General features: G+C 42.2%; 1 protein-coding gene across 2 annotated transcripts in view; it reads left to right on the top strand.

Annotated features, from left to right (window-relative positions):
* The first annotated feature begins 14,604 nt into the window (after positions 1-14,604).
* Zdhhc2 (zinc finger DHHC-type palmitoyltransferase 2) overlaps positions 14,605-23,483 on the top strand; it is a 61,987-nt gene continuing 53,108 nt past the window's right edge. The window contains exon 1 of one of the 2 annotated variants that reach the window (XM_028872363.2): positions 14,605-14,980. In XM_028872363.2, the coding sequence (XP_028728196.1) occupies positions 14,854-14,980 (127 nt within the window). In that variant the 5' untranslated portion in view covers positions 14,605-14,853. The remainder of the gene's footprint in view (positions 14,981-23,483) is intronic. The other variant, XM_028872364.2, reaches the window with a different exon arrangement.

Consider the following 23,483-nt stretch of genomic DNA (forward strand, 5'->3'; position numbering starts at 1 on the left):
TAAATAACAATGAGAAAGAAGAAGAGGTCATGAATTTGGGAGTAAGTGGAGGAAACAATGTAAAGGAAGTATGCATTGCAGGAAATTCTGAAAATAAAATATTAAAGAGAAGTTGGGTCCTTGTGTGAGTGTGTCTGAGTTTGAAGAAATATAAAATATTAAGAAGCAGGTAAAGGAGAGATCAATATTTTATGCTATTCAGAGATGGAGATTGGCTTTTTTTTGAAGATGTAAATTTACAACAAATAAATAATAGCAAGTTGCTGTGATATTTTTTCATGAAATACAGAGTATGAAAAGATGAGGCTTTTAAAGAATGTCTTTCAGCTGACAGTAGAACTGTGAGCTGTTGGCAAAGGACTGTATCAGATCAGCTGGGATAAAGCATGGGAGGGAGTAATGAGTGACAGTCGGGGAGAAAATGGAAAAGGAAGAGAAAACTGCAAGGACTGACAAATAATGATGGCATTGTTTTATCCAATGCCAGGAAGATGCTGGTCACCTCACCTCTTAGTAATAAATATCCACATCATCATCTTCAAGTACAGTGGAAGAAATGTTTTATAGTCGTGGCAGAGCTTCCCACAGCCCTCACTGCGTAGATGAAGTACTGCCAGAGCGGAGTTTCATTCAAGATGAATATGTAGCTAATTAGCACTTCAAGAAAATTGAGGTTTCCTGGAACCAATTACTCATTAAGATGATTCATGAAAATTTTCAATTAGGTTCCCGGTAATTTAAAAAAAAAAAAATGGATTTGGTTTGTACCTTTCAACTAAACGAATGAGTCGGTATATCATTAAGACCGGCGTAAGTTTGCATAATTATAAAGTTAAATGATCCTGGGAGAGAAACGAAAAAGTAGGGCAAGTCTAAAACCCAACAGATATAACTGCTTCCAAGGAGGATAGTTAGAACACACACAAACGGGTCTACCTTTGAGCCACCCAGCAAGAAGAGCATGGTGAGTAAGCCTAGGCTGCAAGAAGAGCATGGTAAGCCTAGACTGCAAGAAGAGCATGGTGAGTAAGCCTGGGCTTCAAGAAGAGCATGGTGAGTAAGCCTGGGCTTTCAGTGTCCCTGTGCCTCTGTCACTGCCCACCTCATAGACAGGGATTCAGTTCAGTGGTGAGGTAAGTGCCCACCTAGTATGCCCAAAACCTGGAGTTTGATTCTCAGCACCAGAAAAAAAAAAATAAAACCCAAAAATAAAGACAGAAATCATCATTGTAGCCCAAAGCCCAAGATCCCAGCTCCAGTATCACAAAGAACTAGTCATTCCGGTAGTGAAGCAAGGTTCCCACGGTTTGCAGCCTCAGCCTTTTCAGGTGTGAAGGTGATGGTAGTAGCCATGTTCAAAGATGCTGGAAGAATTGCATGGGAAATTCCCACAAGACAGCAATTGTAGCACAGGCTAACCACTTAGCAAATGTTAGTCATTATTATACAGGAAGACTGTTCACATCAAGTTAGCTTATTTATAATCATAAATAACCTGAGGATTACAAAAAGGTAAACAAGTCATGAGATAATAGAAATATAAAGTAGTACTCATTATTGACATCGAATAGAATCAATGAAAAGAAAAAATTAACAATTTCATTGGGTAAATATTGCTGTGACACTCTTCTGTAAAGTGAAAATGGTAAATTTTAGTGGATATTGCCACTTTTATTTATTGGAGTCTCTTGGCTTTTAGACACTTGGGGTTTATTGAACATTTTATGCTGTGCTTGTAAAATATATAGTTCATGTATGCAAGACTATTTCTATTTCTGTCTACTAGTTCTCCTTGTTCCTAAAAACAGAAATGAAGAATGACTATGACAAAAAAAAAACCAGAAAGAAAGAAGGAGCAAGTGAAGCTGTCTCCTGATGTCTCCTGTCAGCTCTTTTCCCTGGAATCCCTAAGATTTCAAATTATACATCCACACAATTTGCATTTTTCCACTCTTTGTTTAAAAAAAGAAATTAAGTCAAAAGCAAAAATGAATTCCTTTTATAGCATTAAGTTGATGTTATTGCTCAAAGCTAATTTAAAATAAAATTTGATCAATGGAAAAATATAAGTATATATAACATATTTTTTAATTTGGCTTCAGACTTCTAATTAATACTCCCACATATACTTTGTAAACTTAATCTAAGGGTTTTCCTTTCAGAAATGAAAATAAGGCTTTGTACTTTCTGAAAATCACTATTCAGTTCTGTGCATTACAAAACGCCTGACATTTGGTAGATAACGGATGAATTTGTTTTGAAGGTGTAAATGAACCTAATGTAAGGAAAGAGGGAGGGAGAGAGGAAGGAAGGAGGAAAGGAAGGAAGAAATAGCAAGCCTTAAGGGCAAGTACTATTTTTTCCTGACTTTTAAACTCCTTGGCACATTTCATAAACTTCATCTGTGTTCTAACATTAAAATTATAAATGCAGTTACCATTCTTGAGATGTTCATAGTCAAATCCATGTCCTAACTCAGGTTTTCCAGTGTTAAGGAGGCAGTTTTTCTTCTGGGACAGTAAATACTGATATTAGCTACCATTCAATATACATATGTACATATATAGCTTGTACATATGTATTATACACATAAAATTCTCAATGCATACATACATATACACATATGGTGAACATTTTATATGCATACTATTATCAATATCCCCAACAATCCTATGGAGGGATAGGATTAGGTATTATATTCCTTGTATTTGAAGTCAAAAGTATTCAAATAATCCCCCCGAGGTCATATATCAGTAAATATAAAACCAATACTCATCCCCACGTTCTCCTAACTCCCAAGGCAGGTTCTTAATATTTGTGATAGATTGCTTATTGTGGTACAAGAACATGGAAAAGTGACTTGGAGTGAAGAGGTGCTCCTAAGAGGTTATGCTTTTGTGGTAAGTTGAGTCAACTGAGCCAGTGCTCTGGCGCTGGCACAGATTTGGCACAAAGTATGGGGAAAGGTAAGATATTAAGGCAGAAAACTGGGTTGCACGGAGGAGACAGCTAAATCGGTAAAATGCTTACTATGCAAACCTGGGGAGGTGAGTGCAGTCCCCAGAACCTCTATTTAAAAGGCTGGCCTGTAATCCTCCCTCCGAGAAGGTGGGAGGAGGATCCCTAAGGCTGGCTGCCCAGACAGTCGAGCCAAGTCAGTGAGCCCCAGGTTCAGTGAGAGACCTCATCTCAAAATAATATGTGAAAGAGCATCCGAGGAAGATACTGATGACCTTGGCTGCTGCATGTGTGCATAGCCTGCACACACACACACACACACACACACACACACACACACACACACACCCCTACCTGTGCCTGGGTTGGAAAAATGCCAACATAATATCCTCTCTAGGGATATATAATTGGTTATTCAAATGAAGTCACTTCCAAAATGAAAAGGGGCTCTTGAGTATTACATCAGGATGATGCCACAAACGAGAATTATCCAGGGTAAACTAGAATATATGGCCACCTTCTCTGTGTTCCTCTCTTGCTAATATTTCTTTTTCTCCAATGTTTTTCTTTCTTTTCTCTCCTTCATTTCCCTGTGTCTCTGGCTGGCTGTTTTCTAAGTATCAATCATCTGCTGATTGCTTTGAGTTGGGATGTTCGCTCGTGCCTCAGATTTGAAACCAACGCTATAAAGCACCGGGTCCTTTGCTGCAGTAGCATCTACTAAAGCATTAAAAATGATCCCAGAAGGCAGTGGGAAAAAAACACGTATCTCCTACAATGTCCCGTTCAGGAGCAGTTTAGCTTAGCTCATGAGATTGCACTTACTGTCTGATGAAACCAGAGGCATCTGACAGAACAGTTCCAGAAGTACTTACTCAGCAAGCTATAGGCTCATGGCATGGCTTCCGGGCTCTCAGGGATCCATCACTGAAATGTAGAGGAGAAAGTCACAGTGGTTTTTCCTAGTCCAAAGTTACTCAACGTTAATTTCAATTCATTCTGTAGAGATGAGGCACTGACTGCGGAGGTCTGAGTGTGTCAAATGCCTGTGCTGAAATCCTAGCCCCCAGAGAGATGACATCCTAATCAAGGGGTGATTAGCTTGGAGTAGTGGAGCCCTTGGATGGAGTCAGGACCTTTTTGAAGGATGCCAAAGAAAGCTCCTTTGTCCCTTACACCCTCAGAGGACATGGCCAAAAGATGCCTTCTAGAATCAGAAAGCAGCCAGCACTGGCCATCACATCACTAAGCATCTGGGTTTTTGTTCAGATGTTTTTTTTTTTTTTCTGTTTTGTTTTGAGTTAGGGTCTTACTGCATGGCTCAGAGTAGCCTCCAATTCAGTCTCCTGTTCTTGTCCTTCCATGTGCTAGGATTACAGGTATATGCAATCATGCCCAGTTAACCTCTATAACAGGAAGACTCTCAAAGAACTTTGTGTACATATGTTGTCATTTCAACTCTAACAAAATAAGCAAAAGAGACCAAGTGGAAGCAAAGTTAATTCTTGAAATGCCAAGAAGTTTTCATTCTTTTTTTTTCTAGATTTTCTGTTCTATAGCTGTTATGTGTTATTCCACAATGTATAACCATGTTGTGAATTTTTATTCATTTTTAAATCAATAATTAAAGATAGTGCAGACTTTCTAAACAAGGACTCAGTAGAAATTTGTATATTTGTATGTAGCAAAACATAGACTGCTTAGATTTACAGGTAGGTTGAACGTGTTATATTAAGAATGAAAGACTCAGAAAAGACATGACACAATCATAACTGATCGTTGAGAAAAACTTAAAGAAAGCAAACAGCATGGACCACTGGATTAGTTTGGTGATGATGCTATTCAGTATTGATTGTCAAGTAGGCAGGATCAAAAATTGCCTAGGAGACCAACATCTAGGCATGTCTGTGAGATTTATAGATTGCCTTGAAGAGGAAAATCACACACTACATGTGAGCAATCCCATTTCACGGACTGGGTCCCTGGCAGAGTACAAAGGAAAAGGTGAACTGAGCAGCATCATTATCTTTCTTTGCTTCCTGACAGCAGATGTGCTGTAGCAGCGGCCATGCCTCCCCCACCATGATAGACTGGACCCCTACTATCAGGACCCTAAATACGTCCTTCCTCCATGAAGTTTTCCTTTTCAGCTATTTTAACACAGGCTTAAAAAAAGTAATACAGGGGGCTGGAGAGATGGCTCAGTGGTTAAGAGTACTGGTTGCTCTTGTAAAGGATCTGGGTTCAGTTCCCAGCACCCACATGGCAGCTCACAACTGTCTGTAACTCCTGTTCCAGGAAATTTATGTTCTCTTCTGATTTGCACAGAGACAAAACAAAAATACAAGCAGGCAAAATGTCCATACAATAAAAATAAATAAGGATCCAAAGTTTTCTTTTAAAAACTGAAAAGTAATACAGTGATTGACCTCCATGCAAAGAGAGGTGATGGCCATTATCTCCCATAAGCTACGACCTCTCCTGTCAAGCTAAAGGAGATGGAACCAACACCTCCAGGTTGTTTTTTGGCCCTCTGATCTCCCTCCTAATGAGTGAGCCAACTAGAATCCCGAATGCAAAGAAGTCCATTGACATGAATTGGAGATGAGCCTCCTATAAATCAGGGAAGATCTGGACGAGCAAATGGAAATATCTGACATGGTAAATTATTCAAATGAGCTGGAGATCACACTATTTTGATGAGAAGATTCCAGAGCTGTTGCATATAATTTACACCTTTATGCTCAAAATGGACACCAGCAAGTTCTGAGAAATATATGTTGGCACCAAAATGTTCATAGAAATTATGTCCAGATTTCACATGAGTTATGGACAATCTTACTTTTAGATGTAAAATGTCTATGTTTTAGGTCACAGCAATTCAAGATAATTCTGAATCTTGGATATGTGTATTTTATATCAAGTTTTAGCTACGTTTAGAAGCACACAAATAGAACATTTTTAATGATACACGCACAAGTGACTCTCCCGATAAACTTACCTCTGTTCAAGTAAGAGACACAAACTGGGGTGGTTTTTTTTTTGCTGTACTGTGCCGTCCACTGTGCCAAACCCCTTAGCCCAACTCAGATTTCCTCAGAGCAATGCTTGGAGGAAAAACCAAACTCTAATGCTGGTACTTTGGTTTATTCTAAAAGTCTAGCCTGTGATATGATGTTTCAAGGCATATAAGACAATATTTTGTCTTCTCTTCAGTATCTCTGGAAATAGATTTAATCTTCTTCTGAAAGGAGAACATTCCATTATATAATCGACATAATTTTTTCTATATGAAGAAACATTATGGTAAAAATAATCTCACCCACCACTGTCTATTTAAGATGGAACTTGTGTAGCGTTCCTTAGTCTACCAGTGGCTATCTTGAAGTTAATACTATCTTCCTAACCCTCCGACCATCCCCACCCCAGCCCCTACAGGGTAAGTGAGTACCTTTGTTTTTCTTAAAACATAAGAAAAGTTCAAGCAGTTAATTGTTACCAGGCATTGTAAATGATGCACGGTGCTCAGCCAGGTCCTCGACAATAAGTAATTATCTTACTGAAAATGCTACAGAATCTTAGTCCTCAGCTATTCATTCTTTCTCTTCCCTCCCTCTCTCCCTGTGTTCCTTCCTTCCTTCCTTTTGTGTGTGTATTGTATACATGTGTATAAACATGTATGTGTGTATGTGTATGCTTGCCCATGTGGGAATGTTGTGGAGGCCAAAGGTCAAAGTCAGATGTCTTCATCACTCCTTGCCTTATTTTTTGATGGTCTCTCATTGAATCTTTACTATTTTATTGAATTAGAGGGAAAACCAAACAGAATGAAAACTTACCCAAATTTATCATTTTGTTCAATGCACAAAATCCAAAATCTCGCCGGGCGGTGGTGGCGCACGCCTTTAATCCCAGCACTCGGGAGGCAGAGGCAGGCGGATCTCTGTGAGTTCAAGGCCAGCCTGGGCTACCAAGTGAGTCCCAGGAAAGGCGCAAAGCTACACAGAGAAACCCTGTCTCGAAAAAACAAAAAAAAAAAAAATCCAAAATCTCTAAACATTTGGGTCCTGAACCTTCAACAGCTATACTGCATGTTTGGAAAAGCCTCAAAGCCACATTTTCTCATATTCTGTATATAAATGGTTTTGTTTGTCCACTTCCAATGTTGTATTTTATAGCATGGCCTGTTATCAAGAATTGAATACAAACAAACAGAAAAGCATTTTCAGCCAGTGAGATAATCCAAAGATATTCAGAATATGGCGTGCCTAAGTAACAGTTGAAAACAATTATAGATTCAAGAACTCCTGGTTGTAGGATGTAATTTACACTGGATAAATTCTTGCTGATGGGAATCCCTCATAATCATATTTTTTTTTTACTACTAATCCAAAGTAAACATGATTTTTTTGGGTTAAATGTCATCATTGAATATTTATTCTTTATTTTTAACTGCCCTTTTCAAAAGCTGGGGTGATGACAGAGGAGAAACTCCTGCTTAGGTGTTTTTCCGATTCCACAATTGTAAGTTGTGTTAGGGGCTTTGTCTTCAAATTCAATCTGGGTCTTTGACAACACTTGGAAATATTCACTCAAATAAAACATTGTTTTCAAAGTTGATAGAGATAACTGGTTATTTTTCTTCTCTTTCTTTCCTTTTCTTTCTTTTCCCAAGAGAAGGTGTTTTGAACCAGAGTCAAGTGGGTTTACACCGGTCACTGGGTGTGACTTAGTGGTCCCCACAGCCTTCCACATCTGCCATGGACAAAACTCGGTGTCACTAATCCAGCCTGAAACTCCGCAGAGCCACTGAACTCAGCCAGCATTATTCAGATGCTTCAGTGGCGACCTCGCTAAGTAGCCAAAAGAAAGAATTCCGATGGCCCTGAATGAAAGTGGATCATTCTGTGTCCCAAGGCTCATGCTAGCCAGAACCGAGCCCAGGTCTCCCAGCACTGCTGGTTTAGAATCTAAACCCAATGTTTACCTTGAAAAGTTTGTGTAGCTAGTGGATTCTTCTAAGTTTCTCGAACACTTTCACAGTAATCATTTGTTCACAAGTTTGTTCAAGACTATGTTATCTCAGTTATCACCCAACTGGTCTTCAGTCTTCAGACTCGTCTTCAAGTAAAAGACAGTTTCTAGTAGCATAAACCTAAAAATATCCACTCTCTGTTACTTTGCATTTTTGTTTCTGTATAATGGTAGAGTTAAGATTAGATGGGAGGGGGTTCCTTTTCTTTCTTACATGTACAAATATAAATCCAGCCTTGGGAATATTCAGAGAAGAGAAAATGTCAAGTTGTGTCTAACTCTATTGCCTGTGGTGATGGAACTGTCCTACATCTGCGCTGCCCAGTGGAACGTTGGAATATTGAACATCGGAGGATGTCTTCCCCAGCCAAGGAACTGAGAGTTTTATCTTATTTAAATTTAGCGTTTCCTTTTATTTGAGTAAGAATGCATGGTTGATGGCGGCTTAGTGGGTAGTGCAGGGTTCGAGAATGACGCGATGGACTTGGTTCCTGTATTCCTGTGTCTCTGTTTCTCAGAGCACCTCAGCCTGCCGGCTGAATGGATCTGAAGTAGCCTGAGGCTACAGTATATGTTATGCATAATCTCATCTTATACTAATGTACTCAGCAACCTCTTTTACCTGCATGTCCTTACACATACATACACACACACACACACACACACACACACACACACACACACAAACACCATACACACACACACACACACACACACACACACACACACACACACACCTCCAAACAATGTGCCTAGCAACCTCAGAACCCACCGTCCCTTCCTTCATTTACATTATATAAAAAGACTGTAGCTCTTGAATACCTTCACTCATGTGGCCCCTTGTCGTTCCTGAAAGTATATCCCTGTTTAAAAAAAAATCTTTTGAACATATATAGTGTGGAAGGCAAGAACCCACCTTTCATAGGAACTCTTGAGGACAGAGGGAGAAGAAATATTAAGTAGAAAGAGAAACCTAGCTGATGAGAGGAAAGACAGAAACACAGGTAGCTTGGGGAGGACCTGGGTCAACACCCAACAGCCCAAAACTTTATTCAAAAAGGCTTTTTATAACAATGCCAAAGGGAGGGGAAAAAGACCTCCCCCTTGCTATATACAACCAAGCATAGACCCTTCCAAACTCCTGGTACCCAGGTCCATGGTCCAATCATCCTCTTATACAGTCCTGCTGGGTAAAGCAAGCTCAGATTTCACTAGGATACCTCTGTGGGCTCCCATAATGTAGTGTGTGTGTGTGTGTGTGTGTGTGTGTGTGTGTGTGTGTGTGTGTGTGTGTGTGTGTTTGGGGGTATTCACACACATGTGCATATCTTACAATGTGTGTGTATAAGACAGAGGACAACTTGAAGAAGTCTCTGAGTTTACCACGTAGGTTCTGAGAACTGAACTCAGGTGTTCAGGCTTGCAGGCAAGCGTGGTTACCCATTAAGCCATCTTATCAACCCTGTGTACCACTGCAATCTACACTTTGCTTCACACGGAATAAAGTTATCTGGCTACTTTTGCCAAATGACATGAGCCCTTCTTTCTAATTCTTTGGATAAAAGACCAACAACTTAGAAATACCCAGCCCAGACCTCAGTACTGATAACGACTCCTTTAATAAATGCAATGCAGAATAAAACTAAAACTCTGACAGAGCTGTAAACATAAATAAAATCTAATGGATCACACACACACACACACACACAATGTCTTTTTAGCTATACAGGTACCCTGCAGAATCAACAGGAAGAGCGGATAGTCCAGCTTGAGCTGGAACAAAGGAAGCGGGTGCGTGGCCAAGACGCTGGCACCAAAATAGGTCTGCCTAGAATACCGCTGTCATCCTTGGCATCGCCGGATACTTGCTGCCACACTGCAGGGTTCTGTTGCTTTGGGTCAGTCTGCTGGCCTCCGAATGGTCACTCACGGATGGCAAATTCTCCCACTGGACTGGTGCCACTGATTCGCCATGTTAAAAAGAAATCTATTATTTTCGTTCGTATGTGGAGTCTAGACTTACATACACATGTATATGCATACATATGCAGTTATGACAAAGAGGGAACTATCTGGAGGGGGAAAGGACCATAAGCAGAGGATGAGAATGTACGCTAAAAGGTGGGATGGGGGAACTAAATGCATGGTATGAACGAAGTAGAGTACGTGTGTGGGGAAAATGTCAGGGTGAAACCCATCATTTTGTATTCCAATCAACAAATTTATATGAAAATTAAATTATTTTTAAACTATCCATGCCGGAGATGCCAATCCATGAAGGGGGACATTTGCCCACCTTTGGGGTTAATGAGCTCTGTCCTTTCCCATTTACAGGTGAGAGAGGGGATCAGTTTAGGCAAAATTAATTATTTAAATGAAAAATTCTTATTTCCAGATATTACTCTCACTTCACGTTACCCAAAGTAGATGCGGAATCCAGGTGACTTCCTGTATTGAAAGATTATTTTTGCCTTTTTAATTTCTACTTAAGGTTAATATTTTTATTCATTAGCCACTAAATTATAATGTGAAATTCTATAATTATAAGTGGTGATAATTATGTGTAATTGATCATTAAGTCATAATTTATAATTGCTATGGTGAAGTTAATGTTTCATGCTATTTAATCTATGAAGAAAAATGCCAAGAGAACGGCACTGTTTAGGATGCTCCTGCCATCTAGTGGCCGGACACATTAACAAGCGCACAGACATTCTAGAGTGCTTGATAGGGGATTGACCAATTTGCCCCCATTTTACAATTTCCTCAGTGTTTTCACCCAATCGACCACATAGTGAAGCGTCCTTGGACCTTGGTAGTGGTCTTTCAGTCTATGCAATCAATTCCAGAGCAAATGAAAACCTAACTCTTGAGAGCCACGGAGTTTTTTCTGCATCAGCATCTAAGCATCGTTTCATTCCTGTGTTCCCCAAAGCAAGATCCTTCTCTAAGACCACTTTCCTTTCACATGTGTCCAGAAACATCATGTCTGGTGCATGCATGTTCTTTTCTCACAATGAATATCTCTGCCACTGTCCTAGTTAGGGTTTCTATGGCTGTGATGAAACACTGTGACCACAAGCAAGTTGGAGACGAAAAGGCTTATTTATTTTGCTTACACTTCCATTTCACAGTTCATTACTGAAGGAAGTCAGGGCAGGAACTCAAACAGGATCATGGAGGCAGGAGCTGATGCAGAGGCCATGAAGGGGAGCTGCTTAATAGCTTGCTCCTCATGGCTTGCTAAACTTACTTTCTTATAGAACCCAGGACCACCAGCTTAGGGAAGGCACTACTCACAATGGCCTGGAACCTCCCCATCAGTCACTAATGAAGAAAATGCCCTACAGGCTTGCCTACAACCTGATCTTATTGAGGCATTTTCTTAATTGAGGCTCCCACCTCTCAGATGACTCTAGTTTACATCATGTTGACATGAAACCAGCCAGCACAGCTATTTATAAACACGCACATAACCTGGGACTCACCAATATCATGGATTGCTGGTTCAGCCTCCCACTCTGCAAACTGATAAGCTTGATTTAAGAAAACAATAAAAGATAGTCTTTCAGCAACGAAAAAGTCATCAATAAATGAAAACAGATCACATCCCAGCTTTATTCCTTCTGATCTTCATTACTGGAGCTGGTACTCAATGAGTGTCATACCTTAGAGATAAGTATACAATCAGTTTTACTTTACACATATGAGACTAATAAAATTCAGAATGTACTTCAAAGGTATTCTCTTACTGTAATGTTAATTGCCAAGAATATTTTCAAGAGGAAGTGGTAACTATCAAGCAAGGGACCAGATAAAGTCAATAAAGGTGGGTGCATTGACTGAGAAGTGAGATTAGTGGAATTTGGTGCTCTCTAGAGACTCTGTGGGTCTGTGGCTTCTGGGCTTAACTGAAGGGTTGGTTTCTTGATACTTACTATTCAAGAGGCTCAGTGAACATTCAATCTGAATCTGAGAGCAGAAGCAAGATCTGGAGCCTTAACCACAAAGGCAAGATGGGGTTGAGGTCTGGGGACTGAAGAATCAGCGGGGCTGGGATACAGAGGCAATGATGATCAAGAATCCTTCAAAAACCAAGATCTGATGACAGGAATTTTGCAATTTAAAAAGAGAATGTCTGTGAAGTGTGTGCCAATTTCATAAATTTCTGAGTGGATAGAGACAGTAGCAGAAGCCTCACTGGGGCGGAATTACAGCTATTTGAACCAGGGTGAACAGGCTCTTCTCAAGAATCCCCCTTACTTCCTTCTGCCTGACAATTCACCCACATCTTGTATTTAAAAAAAAAAAAAAAAAAAAAAAAAAAAAGATAAAAATTAGAGTGGAAACTTACATACCTCTGTGAAGAGTAAGTTTCTGATAAATTGTGTATGGCCTTCACACTGTTTCCCTGTGGAAAGGGGGATCAAAGGTTGTCTGTTCCTGAGGATAAAGGTTATCCTTCCAGGCTCACAAAAGCCTGGTGTCTAGAACTGGCTACCGACCAAAGAGCTTGCATTTGTGCATGCATGTTTATGCCTGTCAAATTAGAGACCAGACAGAGATGAATCCTGTCATTGTGTGGCTTCAGACATGATTCTTCCTGCCTTCCTGTGCTAGACGTTTTCTAAGATAACTATGAACATTCAGCAACTCAGTTAACAATAGTACCCTTAATGCAGCAAAGAGTTGGAAATACTTCACAGATATCATAAATGTGAGCAATGGATGTTTTAGAGAAGCAATTAAAAATGGCCTCTAAAAGATGTTAAATCTGCATATTGTTTGTATGGAAAGCTGTATAAAATGAATTCTCCTCCTGGTTTGCCTTCAAGCCCTAAAAGCCTGTTGAAAGTGATGCAGGTGTTATGAGGTATCTGAAGAGACACAATGGTCAACAAGGGTTGACCTCTTGAGTCTACAGTAATGTTCACTGGCTCCGGTACCTAGCTCATCTTCATGAGGTTATCTCAGTTCTGATATGGAAGTTGCAATTCCTCTTGTTAGTCTTATTATTTTATTTATTGGAGGCTGGTGGAGCCATCCTGAACCCAGGGCCTCAAACATGCGAAGCATGCACTGTACCGGGAACTACACCCTCAACTCCATTATTCTATTCCTGATTGAAGAATATAAAGTTGATTTCTGTGGGAGGCACTAAGGATAACGGAAATTGTGTTTTCATTCTAGTGCACCCTACAGACTATCCAAAAAGAAATAAAACATTAACGGAAAATAAAGTGACTCACTGGGATAGAACGTTTTAATGACTCAAAGTCCCACATAACCTCAGAATCATTTTCTGTGCACTTTTGAATGTCAGTGAGATGAGATTGTGACTGTTTCATGGAGATTGGCTATTTATTATATGTATAATTAAAATATGCTTACTTGTATTATATTTTATTCACACATTATATTTATATTTGATTTATATTATAAATAACAATTAAATGCTATTTAATCCAGTCTCAGGGAGCTAGTTGAAAATCCAGTGGCACTCAATTTGGACTGAATTTCCATATTCCAGTATTCTTATCACAGTTATGAAGTAACTGTATACAATATGGTTGTGTGGTGTAAATATAGAGTATTCATTAATGTTTTCTGGTGTCTCTTACACGTACTAATCATGAATATAATAGGCGGGACGATCTCAGAAACATGTAGTTTTTTCCATTCGCGAACAGTTAACTGTGGGATGTTTGTTCTAACGACTTTTAGGATCCCTTCCAGTGGTTTTGGCAGCCGCTTTAAAATCTACTCTATGCTAAATTTAGAATTGCCACCATAAGACAAAATATTGTCAGGCTGGATGGGATGAAACAGAATGCAGAGAAGGAATCGCCTGACTCTTGGGAGAGGGTAGCTGTAAACTTTACTCTTCCGATCAGTAAATAATTTAACACACACACAAAAGAGCATATTCTCCCAGCAAAGAATTGTTTGTCATGCCCAACTCTAGCTGTCAGTGGATTCAGAAAGCAAAATGCAACTTGCTCACTCAGCTCCCTCCAGCCAGAAGGTGGCCTCTGGCAACCCCCTTCTTGGTGAAGATCTGGGCACCTTGGTAGGCATCCTCATGCCCAAACACCATTATTTCGCTGGTCTGTTCTGGAAACGGGCCGCACGTTGGCTGCTCCCTACCGGTTTGCCCGCACCCACAAGTTGAAGTGAGAATTTTTCAAATAGGACTCAGGGACGCGGGCCTGGGCGCTTAAGGACTTAATGGCACAAGTTCTTCCTGGACCAGGCAGGTGAGGAGTGGGTTTGCAGCTGGCCCAGGGCCGCTCATATCCCCCCTCCCACTCGCGGCTCTGCGCAGCGTGGTCCCTCCGATCCGGGTGGGGAGGGTCGATCCAGGGCCAAGCACAGGGGCCGGAGGACCAAGCAGCTGGTCACCGGGTGGGCACCGGGTCGCCACCTCGAGCGCGCCCGCGGTGGCCGGTGGCTAGGAAGCGAAGGTAGCCGAGCGTCCGGGGGGGCGCTGCGGGAGTGCGAGCCCGGAGCCCCCGGCACCCGCCGGAGGGCGCAGCCCGCCGCGCGGTGGGAGGCGGCGGCGAGGCGGGGACCGGGCGGGGACCAGGCAGGGGCGGAGCGGAGCTTCCCGCCTCCTCATCGCCTTCGTCCTCGCCCAGCAGAACCGCCGCCTCGGCCAGGCTGAGCAGCGGGAGTCCGCGGCGCCCGCTCGCTGCCGCGGGATGGGGAGCTAGCGCCACGGCGGCCGCAGTGGCCGCAGCGCAGCCGGCCGCCGCCCCCGGGCCTGTCCCGCCGGGTGCTCCGGGAGCCCCAAGCCCGGCCCCGAGCCAGGCCCGCGGGCGGCGGCGGCGGAGGAGCTGGGCAGGTGTGTGCGGCTGGAAGATGGCGCCCTCGGGCCCGGGCGGCGTGCGGCGGCGGTGCCGGCGGGTGCTCTACTGGATCCCGGTGGTTTTCATCAGCCTGCTGCTGGGCTGGTCCTACTATGCCTACGCTATCCAGCTGTGCATAGGTGAGTAGGTGGCCGCGTCCCGAGCCCCGCACGCAGCCCCCCGCCGTCCCGGGACTGCTACCCCGCTCCGCGATGGCTCCCACTTTGCGCATCCGCCAGGCTCCCCGGCGCCCTGGGCGCTGCCCACTGCCAGCATGTCTGCCCTGTCCGTCCCCTGTCCCCCTGACACAACACAGAGGAGGTCAGCCAGCTCCTCAAAACCCCTCAACACTCTGTCACTACCTCCGCCTCCCCTAGCAGCTTTCGGGTTACCAGGTCACCTCCACCCCAGGGCGCACAGCCCGGAGCACCCCGGCTGCCTTTGGCTCGCCGCTACCACACCAGCCACACCCCCTCGCTGGCCAGGACAGAACCTGGGACCTCAGTGGTCTCTTGCTTGTCTGCAGCCTCACTGAAGAGCTGAGGCCGCCGGGGAAGCTGCGCTGGAGGCCAGAGGGCTGGAAGCTGGGCCAAGAATCAGAGCTGCGCCAGACCCACGAGGGGAAATGCTGGCCTTAGGCTCAGGTGGCAGAGCCAGATTCTCTCCTGATGGCCGCAGCTCTACTTTTAAAAAAATTGTGGCAGTGCTCACTAGCGTTGTAACTGAGATTTTGGGTTGAGGGTTGATAATTAGATACTTTCGAATTTTTAATAAAAAAAGGCAGGGGGGTGAACCACTAGAAAGTATTTTTTGGACACATGAGAAATATAGTACTGTAATCTAGATGCAGGGGTAGTAGACGGTGGAGCAGGAACCCATCATCTGAGGTTCTTACATCCAGAGAGCCAAGTGGCCCCTTTCCAAAATAAGGCTTCTGAATTGGTGGGTGAGGCACTTTCAACGCTGAAGATTTTTTTTTTTTTTAGATTGAGTATGCATAAACAGGGAATACAGTTATGATGTCTAATGCAAACTTTCTGCCTTCGGAGGTTTTGTGAAAACCTGATGTATGTTATCAGGAAGAAATGTTCCAACAGGGGATGACTTTTCTGCTAATGGTTTGTGAATATTTTGTCTGATGTTCACCCACCGAACTTACTGTATGTTCGCCGGTTAAGTACAAGCCTTGGGCCGGACAAAAAGGAGTAAATGGGGCCCTGTTAAGCAGTTTCAAAGCTTCAGGCCTGAAATGCAAGACTATGTCTGAAGCCATCTTATCTCCAAATGTTGGTCCTATGAGAAATACTGTCAAAATGACACACCAGAAGAATTTGGACATAATTTTCAAAATAATTGAGACTATCTTCCCATTTCATATAGTCTTTAAATTTGCTATTATTACTTTGTTGACTGGATTCAAAAACAACCTTTTAAACCCAAATCGGGTGAATTTGTTTGGATTTAAAAAAAAAAAAAGATTGGGCTATACTGACATCTTCATAGCAATGCATATAAATATGTAATATTTAATCATGTATAATGTATAGGAAGAATGTTAAAGAAGTTACAGTTCCTGTATTAACAGTTAATCTGTAAATAGTTTGTTTATTGATATACAATGTGTGTGCTTTATAGCTATTGGGAAACTTTGTTGTATTTTATTCCTTCAGTTCTGAGAAACAGTTAACAGTATCATTCGTTGCAAAAGCAGAGTGCCCTAGAAGGCCTTCACTATCAAAATAGCCAGCTTGTTCTTTATTATCACATTAAGCTAAGAAGCTTAGCCTGGCATAATGGCTCATGTCCATCAAGAGGAAGCATTTGAAGGTACAGATGGTGTTTCTTCCATCACAGGTACCAGATGCTCCATCGAAAGTTTTATTCTATAGAACAGACAGGTGATGGTCAAGGACCTAAATAGAAAATCGCTATTACATCTGGACCACGTTGTTCTTGTTTGTGTGTATGTAGTATTTGATTATGTGCATGAATATGTAGGTTCACTCACCCATGCTGGTGGGTGTGGAAGCCAGAGTGAAGACTGGGTGTTTTCCTCAATCAGTCTCTAATTTCCCTTTTGAGACAGACTCTCTCACTGAAACTGTAGCTGACCATTCCACTCGTCTAGCAGTCTGGCAAGCCCCCAGGATCGACCTGTCTCCACCTCCCAGAACTGGGATTGCTGGCCTGCACCCATCCAGCTCTTATGTGGGTTTGAGGGGGTCTGAACTGGGGACCTTACGCTTGTACACACTTTACCCACGGAACCATCTCCCCAGCAGCTCAGCCATCTTTTTATTTACATTTTCATAATTTTAAGATAAGCTATCCGTGAAATCTGAATCACCCTTCTCATAAGTGACAATTGGACTTAGAAGGACAATTTCCTTAGGTGCTGGTGGCCTCTTATTGATATTTACCTGACAAAGGGTCCCACCACTCCTCATCAACTGCCCACTTGTGGTGACCTCAGTGCTTGCCACAGTAAAAGCAATCAGAAAATGGATTAACACAAACAAATAAAGAGTGCAGAAGTATCCCCCCGCCCCCAGCCCCCCGCCAGTTGTTAGAAAGTAGTGGCAACTATTTCAATTGTTGTTGCAAAAAAACCAAGGACATGGGTATTGTAAAAAAGTCTGGGTCCTAAAGGCCAGAAGGAAAAATTCAAGACGAAGGTGAGTTTTAGGTTGGAGACTGCGTCAGTTGATCAGTGGTATTCTCCAAAAGCCTCACATTGCCTGACCTTGGTTGGCTGAGAAGCTGAGGTTAGCTGTACAGTTCTCGTCTAGGCACAGGGGAGGATGGCGACCAATGTGACTGATGCACACAAATGGCTATTGCAGCTTTTCACAAAGAAAGTGAGAGTGCCAGCCCCCGCCCCCACTCTTGCATTAATCACAGGTCTCTTTGCTTGCCCTCTGGAGATTTTTTTTTTTTCCTCTTGGAAGTTGTTATTTACAGTCATTTTCATCAAATTTCTCCTCTGAATATTGGCCAGGGTTGGGACCAAAGGAGAGGGGTCAGGGACTTAAAAGTGAAGTAGGTAACAAACAGAATTAAGCAAGCAGGGTGATTTACCCTGGCCCTCCTTCCACATCTGCTGTCAGCCAGTGATGACCCTGAATATAAATTACTCCATGCCCTTTGCTGAATGAACTGCAATTTAGGAGTAGTGCTTATCCTGGTATCCTTGGAAACTGACGATAATGATTCTCATTACGGTTGGTTTCTATATTTAACAATGTGCATGTATGTGGCTCTCTAGGCACTCTCTCAGTGAGCACAATTTTTGCTTGGTGTTTGTATTTTACAAAAATAACTCCTCTTTTTGGAATGTGCGTATATCAGAAATACATGAGAAGTAGAGGTAATATGTAAGAGTCAAGTATTTCAGGTAAAATTGCTTCTAATTCTGCCAATAAAAGGTCTCCTAGGGCTATTACACTGGCGATCATCTAGAATATGTTTATATGGTTTGCTAGTTAAATAAAACTCATTCATCATATCTCCCCTCCATGCTTCCTTTCTCTCATTTTCCTGCCTCTCATCAATCCACTTCTCTCTTCCTCCTGCCCTTATCCCCATTCCTGGCTTCTGTTTTGTCTCACCCATCTTTGGTCCATTCAAATGCTAGCCATCTTGTTTTCTATATGGTAATATACATTCCAAGGGTTGAAAAAGTCTAACAGTGTGTACTGAGGATGCAGAATTCGAGGAGTAAGAGAGTGTCTGCAGCCTTGGATATGGTTTGAGGATGTGCTGGACCTGGTGTGTGTGTGTGTGTGTGTGTGTGTGTGTGTGTGTGTGTGTGTGTGTGTATTTTACAGAGCCACTGTGATAATTAGTATGCAAACATTGCTTGTTGGAGAAGGCAGTTAAACTTTTTCCTCTCAAGTGCTAGCATTCAAACGGATTTGCATGTTTTTAGACCTTTTGTCTTGTTATAATTCCAAATCTACTGAACGCTCCTAAGATGATTGTAAGAGATGAATACTTACCTTTGCTGAACCGTTTTGGTCTCTTGTTTGCCTTGAGTGTGTCGCTGCCATCGTTTGACCTTAGGCAAATGCTTCTGTCCCCAGTGCTAAGCATCTGGGCCAGCTCTTTTCTGGGTTGTGGGCCCTTTGGATGAATTGAAAGCCCACACAGATTGCAAAGGAGTGAGCAAATTGTATTCAAAGTGGAGTGTCCGGCAAGAGGGCAGGCAAGCAGGCTACATGAATGAAGATGCTCAAGGGACCATGGTGATTTCCTGGTGTAATGGAAGGAGGCTCTGGTTACAAAAGAGCGCAGTTTGGGGGGTTCTCTATTTTCATTGGTTAATTAGGTTAAATAATCATTTTTTTCCTACTGCACATGGCCCTTCCCATCATGCATCTGATTTAAGTTGTATTTTTGCCCTTTTATGCATAGGCAGAAGATGGTAAACAGAATATGTTCTCTAAAGAGAACACAGTCTTACTTTATTGTTTATGTACCCCAAACCAGTGTAGGCTGAATTGTCCCTTCCAATCTTCTACTGGGTCATAATGGGGGGGGCGGGGATGACTGAACAAAGTCCACCTAAATTGGACAATTCTTAAGAGGAAGAAAAACGTATTCCATTTTGGGGTGCAGTATGCATGCAGCTTGATGTTGCTTACAGGTTGCTAAGTCTCCCACTGGCAAGCTTAAGAGACCCACACTGGCCCAAGACAAGTGGAGTCGCAGATTTCTATACTATTCCCTACATTTTCCTGGCTGTCTACCAGACAATTAGTGCTGGATCAAACACTCCCAGTCCTGAGTTTCCTTGTGGTTTTCCTTAAGTCATTTCCAGCAACCACAACAGTCCTCAAAGCTTAGAGGTAACGTAAGCCGAACCTGTCCTGATTGTAGAGGGAGAGTTGAATACTGCACTTGCTAAACGTTCTATGTCCTTCCCGAAGTTTCCTAGTAGAGGTGTCACCTGTGGACCTTACCACTCTGGTTAAGTGTCCTAACATCTCCTTTCCCACCAACTGCTCACCAAACGTCTCAGCTCTTTGCAGTTGCTTACCGAGTCTGGAACATTCATGTTGCTGTTTCATGAGTTAACAGAGTTCTGCAAGTCAGCCTTGGCATAATGCTTTCAGAGTTTTAGAAGGCTTTCTAGAAGAAATACTCTGGCGTTCCAAGCTACATGGTCTCTGTGGCAATTGCTCGGCTGTGCTATTGTAGTGACAAAGTAGTCGCTGATGATGTATGAATCGGTAGATATGTTCTGATAAAACTTTATTAGAAAAGTACAGTTGGTAAGCGGGATGTAAATCTTGTGAAACACCAGATGCCTGACCTTTAGAGTAAGTTAGAAGCTAGACCAATAGAATGTTCTGGGGCTGAGGGGTACCTCTGTTAGTAAAGTATTTGCTGTGCATGCTTGAAGACAAGAGTTTGATCCCCCACAGCCATGTAAAAAGCTGGATGTGGTAACACACTGGTGATCCCAGTGCTGGGAAAATGGAGATAGGTAGTTAGTTCCCAGGAGGCCACTGACTAGCCTGGCTAGCCTGACTGGTCAACTCACCTATGAAAGAGTTCTTGCCTTAAAAACAAAGTAAAGAGCTAGTGAGGAGTGACTTTCTGAATTTGTTCTCTGGGCTCTATACACTAGCACACATGTACACACACACACACACACACACACACACACACACACACACACCCTTCAGCAATAATTGCAACCTATTATATTTCATAGCATGTAATAAGAATGCTTAAGAATTCAAAGATGCCAAGTGTGGTGGTGTATATCTATAACCCCAGAACTAGAGAGACAGAGTCAGGAAGACTGTGGGTTCGAGGCCAGCCTGGGATGCCAACCAGTTAACTCCCTAAATAAATGAGTACATAAATAAAACCATAAACAAAATTGACCCATATTTAGGGATCAGTTTAAGAATATGTTGTCTTGTTCTTTTGTTCCTTTAGAAACAAATGCATATCCCCCAAAATAGAATATATCAGCCCTCATTATAGATTCTGTTATGTTCTGGTCTTTTCTGAGCCCAGGACCACTGCAATCTCAAGGAGAGAGACTGGGTAGACTCTAAATTGCCTTCCAAGATGAAAATAATTTGAGCCATGCAAAAAAAAATTAATTTATTCTTGTTGTTGGTAAACTTTCACTTGATAAACCATTTAGGGCATTAAGATGGCCTGTCTTTTAAGATCAGAGGGACAATTTAATGATACAGATGTTACCATCCTTAAGTATCCGAATAGTTTGAAATGAAATAGAAACATCTGTGAAAAACTGAGACACATAAAACATTTGATACCACTATACTTTAAAATTCTTCATATTAAAATAATGCAAATATACTTAATTCTTTCTTGATATTGTTAAATATTTTAAAAATTAAAATCTTCATAAGTCTTAACCCACAATTCAAAAGTTTAAGATATGTTTCAAATTCTGGATCTATGCCACCATCTAAGTTTAATATAAATGGTTCCAGACAGAGTAAGAAGGGGAAAGAAAACTACTTGCTTTGTTCTTGGCCCCATGAATGCATCCGAGCACTCTTTGCCTTTCGATTGGCAGGATAATTTGGTCAATTTTTATTGGAAATACCATAAATAAAACAGTTGACATTCTTAACATATAGAGACGATCTGTAAGTGTTAAATGAACTAATCTATCTGTGATTTTTATTTGACTTCCTGTTTTTTGATAGAAGGGCAGCCAACTAAAAATGCAGATGAATGTGAGAGAATGCTTTAGCCATCAGAATTCAATTTTAATTAAGTTGTACAAAAGTTTGCCTCTATATTCTTGGGATTGTCGTCTGTATCGTGACAATTTCACAAGTGTTTCCCATTACCAGAAGCTCATTCCCTAAACTGAGGTAATCCTCTCTGCGGGAGGTGTGGTGTGTGTGTGTGTGTGTGTGTGTGTGTGTGTGTGTGTGTGTACGTGACCTTTTCCCATGAGCGTGTAAAGATTAGAATAGAGTCATTGCTGTCCAAAGTTGAGGGAAGTTCAGCCATTGAACCCTGGTTGCCTGCCAAATCTTTTCCTCCACAGAGATGATTTGTAGAAATTCACAGAGATATTTCGTAAAAGCCAAAATGTGGACAAACGTACTCAGATCATCCTCTTCCAGCTTGAACACGAGGAAAGGGTGCCTCCTTTCTCTTGCCAGCTCCACAGCGAGGTGTTAGGGCGACAGAAATGGAACGCTGCACTGCCAGGAAGTTGTGAATTGATGGTTGAACCCACATGAAAGGATAACCAGTAAGGAAGAGGAAAAGATGAATGGAGAGCACATCAGTCATAATGCCTTCACAGTAGGATGCTGACTACATCTGCATATCTCACAGTCAGATGATGACCAGATGTTTTTGCTCCCACTGTGAACCGGATGGTGGTTCTAGCTTCCTTTCTGCTTCCAAGAGGCATGGACCACTTTTACTCCACCCTCATTTAGTCTGTGAAACTGAGCAGGGAAATTTCAGGAATGCCTTTCACTGAGCCTATGCAAAGACGGGAGAAGAAGAGATCTTAGGAAATTCATAGAAGCCAAGAGAAGGTGGCTGAAGCAGAGTTAACAGAATGCCAGAGGATGGTCTTCTGAAGGAGTCACTGCCTTGGCGACCAGCTATCACACACTGGAGAGGCCACGGTACCCAGTACACACAGTGAAGATGGTCTCACCATTAAAGGTCTCAGCACAGACATCAACGAGGGGAGCTGAGATTTTTGTCCCATGGTGGGGAAGGAGCTAAGTGGCCCAGGAAACATGGGCATTTGATTTTGTTGCGTTTTGTTTTGTTTTGTTTTGAGTCAGAGTTTCTCTGTTCTGTCAGAGTCCTGTTCTGGAACTCACTTTGCAGAACTCACTTTGCAGACCAGGCTGGCCTCAAACTCATGGAGATCTGCCTGCCTCTGCCTCCTTCCCAAATGCTGGGATTTAAGACATGAACCACCACCACCTGGTGGGCATTTGATTTTTTTTTTTTTTTTTTTTTTTACTTTTGTGATGAAAAATGGCACCACTAAGACACAAACAAATTTAAAAAGTAGACACATTACTCAGAGATAAGTATATATGGCATGTGTTAGGATGAGTTCTCAAAGAACTCTCCCTCCCTCCCTCCCTCCCTCCCTCCCAGTTTGAAACAGACTCTCTCTGTGTAAGTCAGCCTGGCGTAAATGCACTTTTCTTCTTCCCCGTCTCCCGAAACCTAGGATTAAAAGTGTGTGCTATCACACCCCACGGCTTTAATTTCTTAAGAGCTATATGAAACAACAAGCCAGCTATGATTCTTGACAATGGCCCTTTCAAAATTATAACCACATTTTTGCCACAGTTATGTGCCCTTTCTTAATTTGAATTTAAAATACCGGTTCTTATAAGTGCCATAAAATCCACATTTAGCCGGGCAGTGGTGGCGCACGCCTTTAATCCCAGCACTCGGGGGCAGAGGCAGGTGGATCTCTGAGTGTTTGAGGCCAGCCTGGGCTGCAGAGTGAGTTCCAGGAAAGGCTCCAAAGCTACACAGAGAAACCCTGTCTCAAAAACAAAACAAAACAAAACAAAACATAACAAAAAGACAACACCAACAAATCCACGTTTAATTTTAACTTATTATTGAAACTTTCACACACATAGACAATAT

The sequence above is a fragment of the Peromyscus leucopus genome, chromosome 17 (assembly GCF_004664715.2).
Source record: "Peromyscus leucopus breed LL Stock chromosome 17, UCI_PerLeu_2.1, whole genome shotgun sequence".
Classification (NCBI taxonomy): Eukaryota; Metazoa; Chordata; class Mammalia; order Rodentia; family Cricetidae; genus Peromyscus; species Peromyscus leucopus.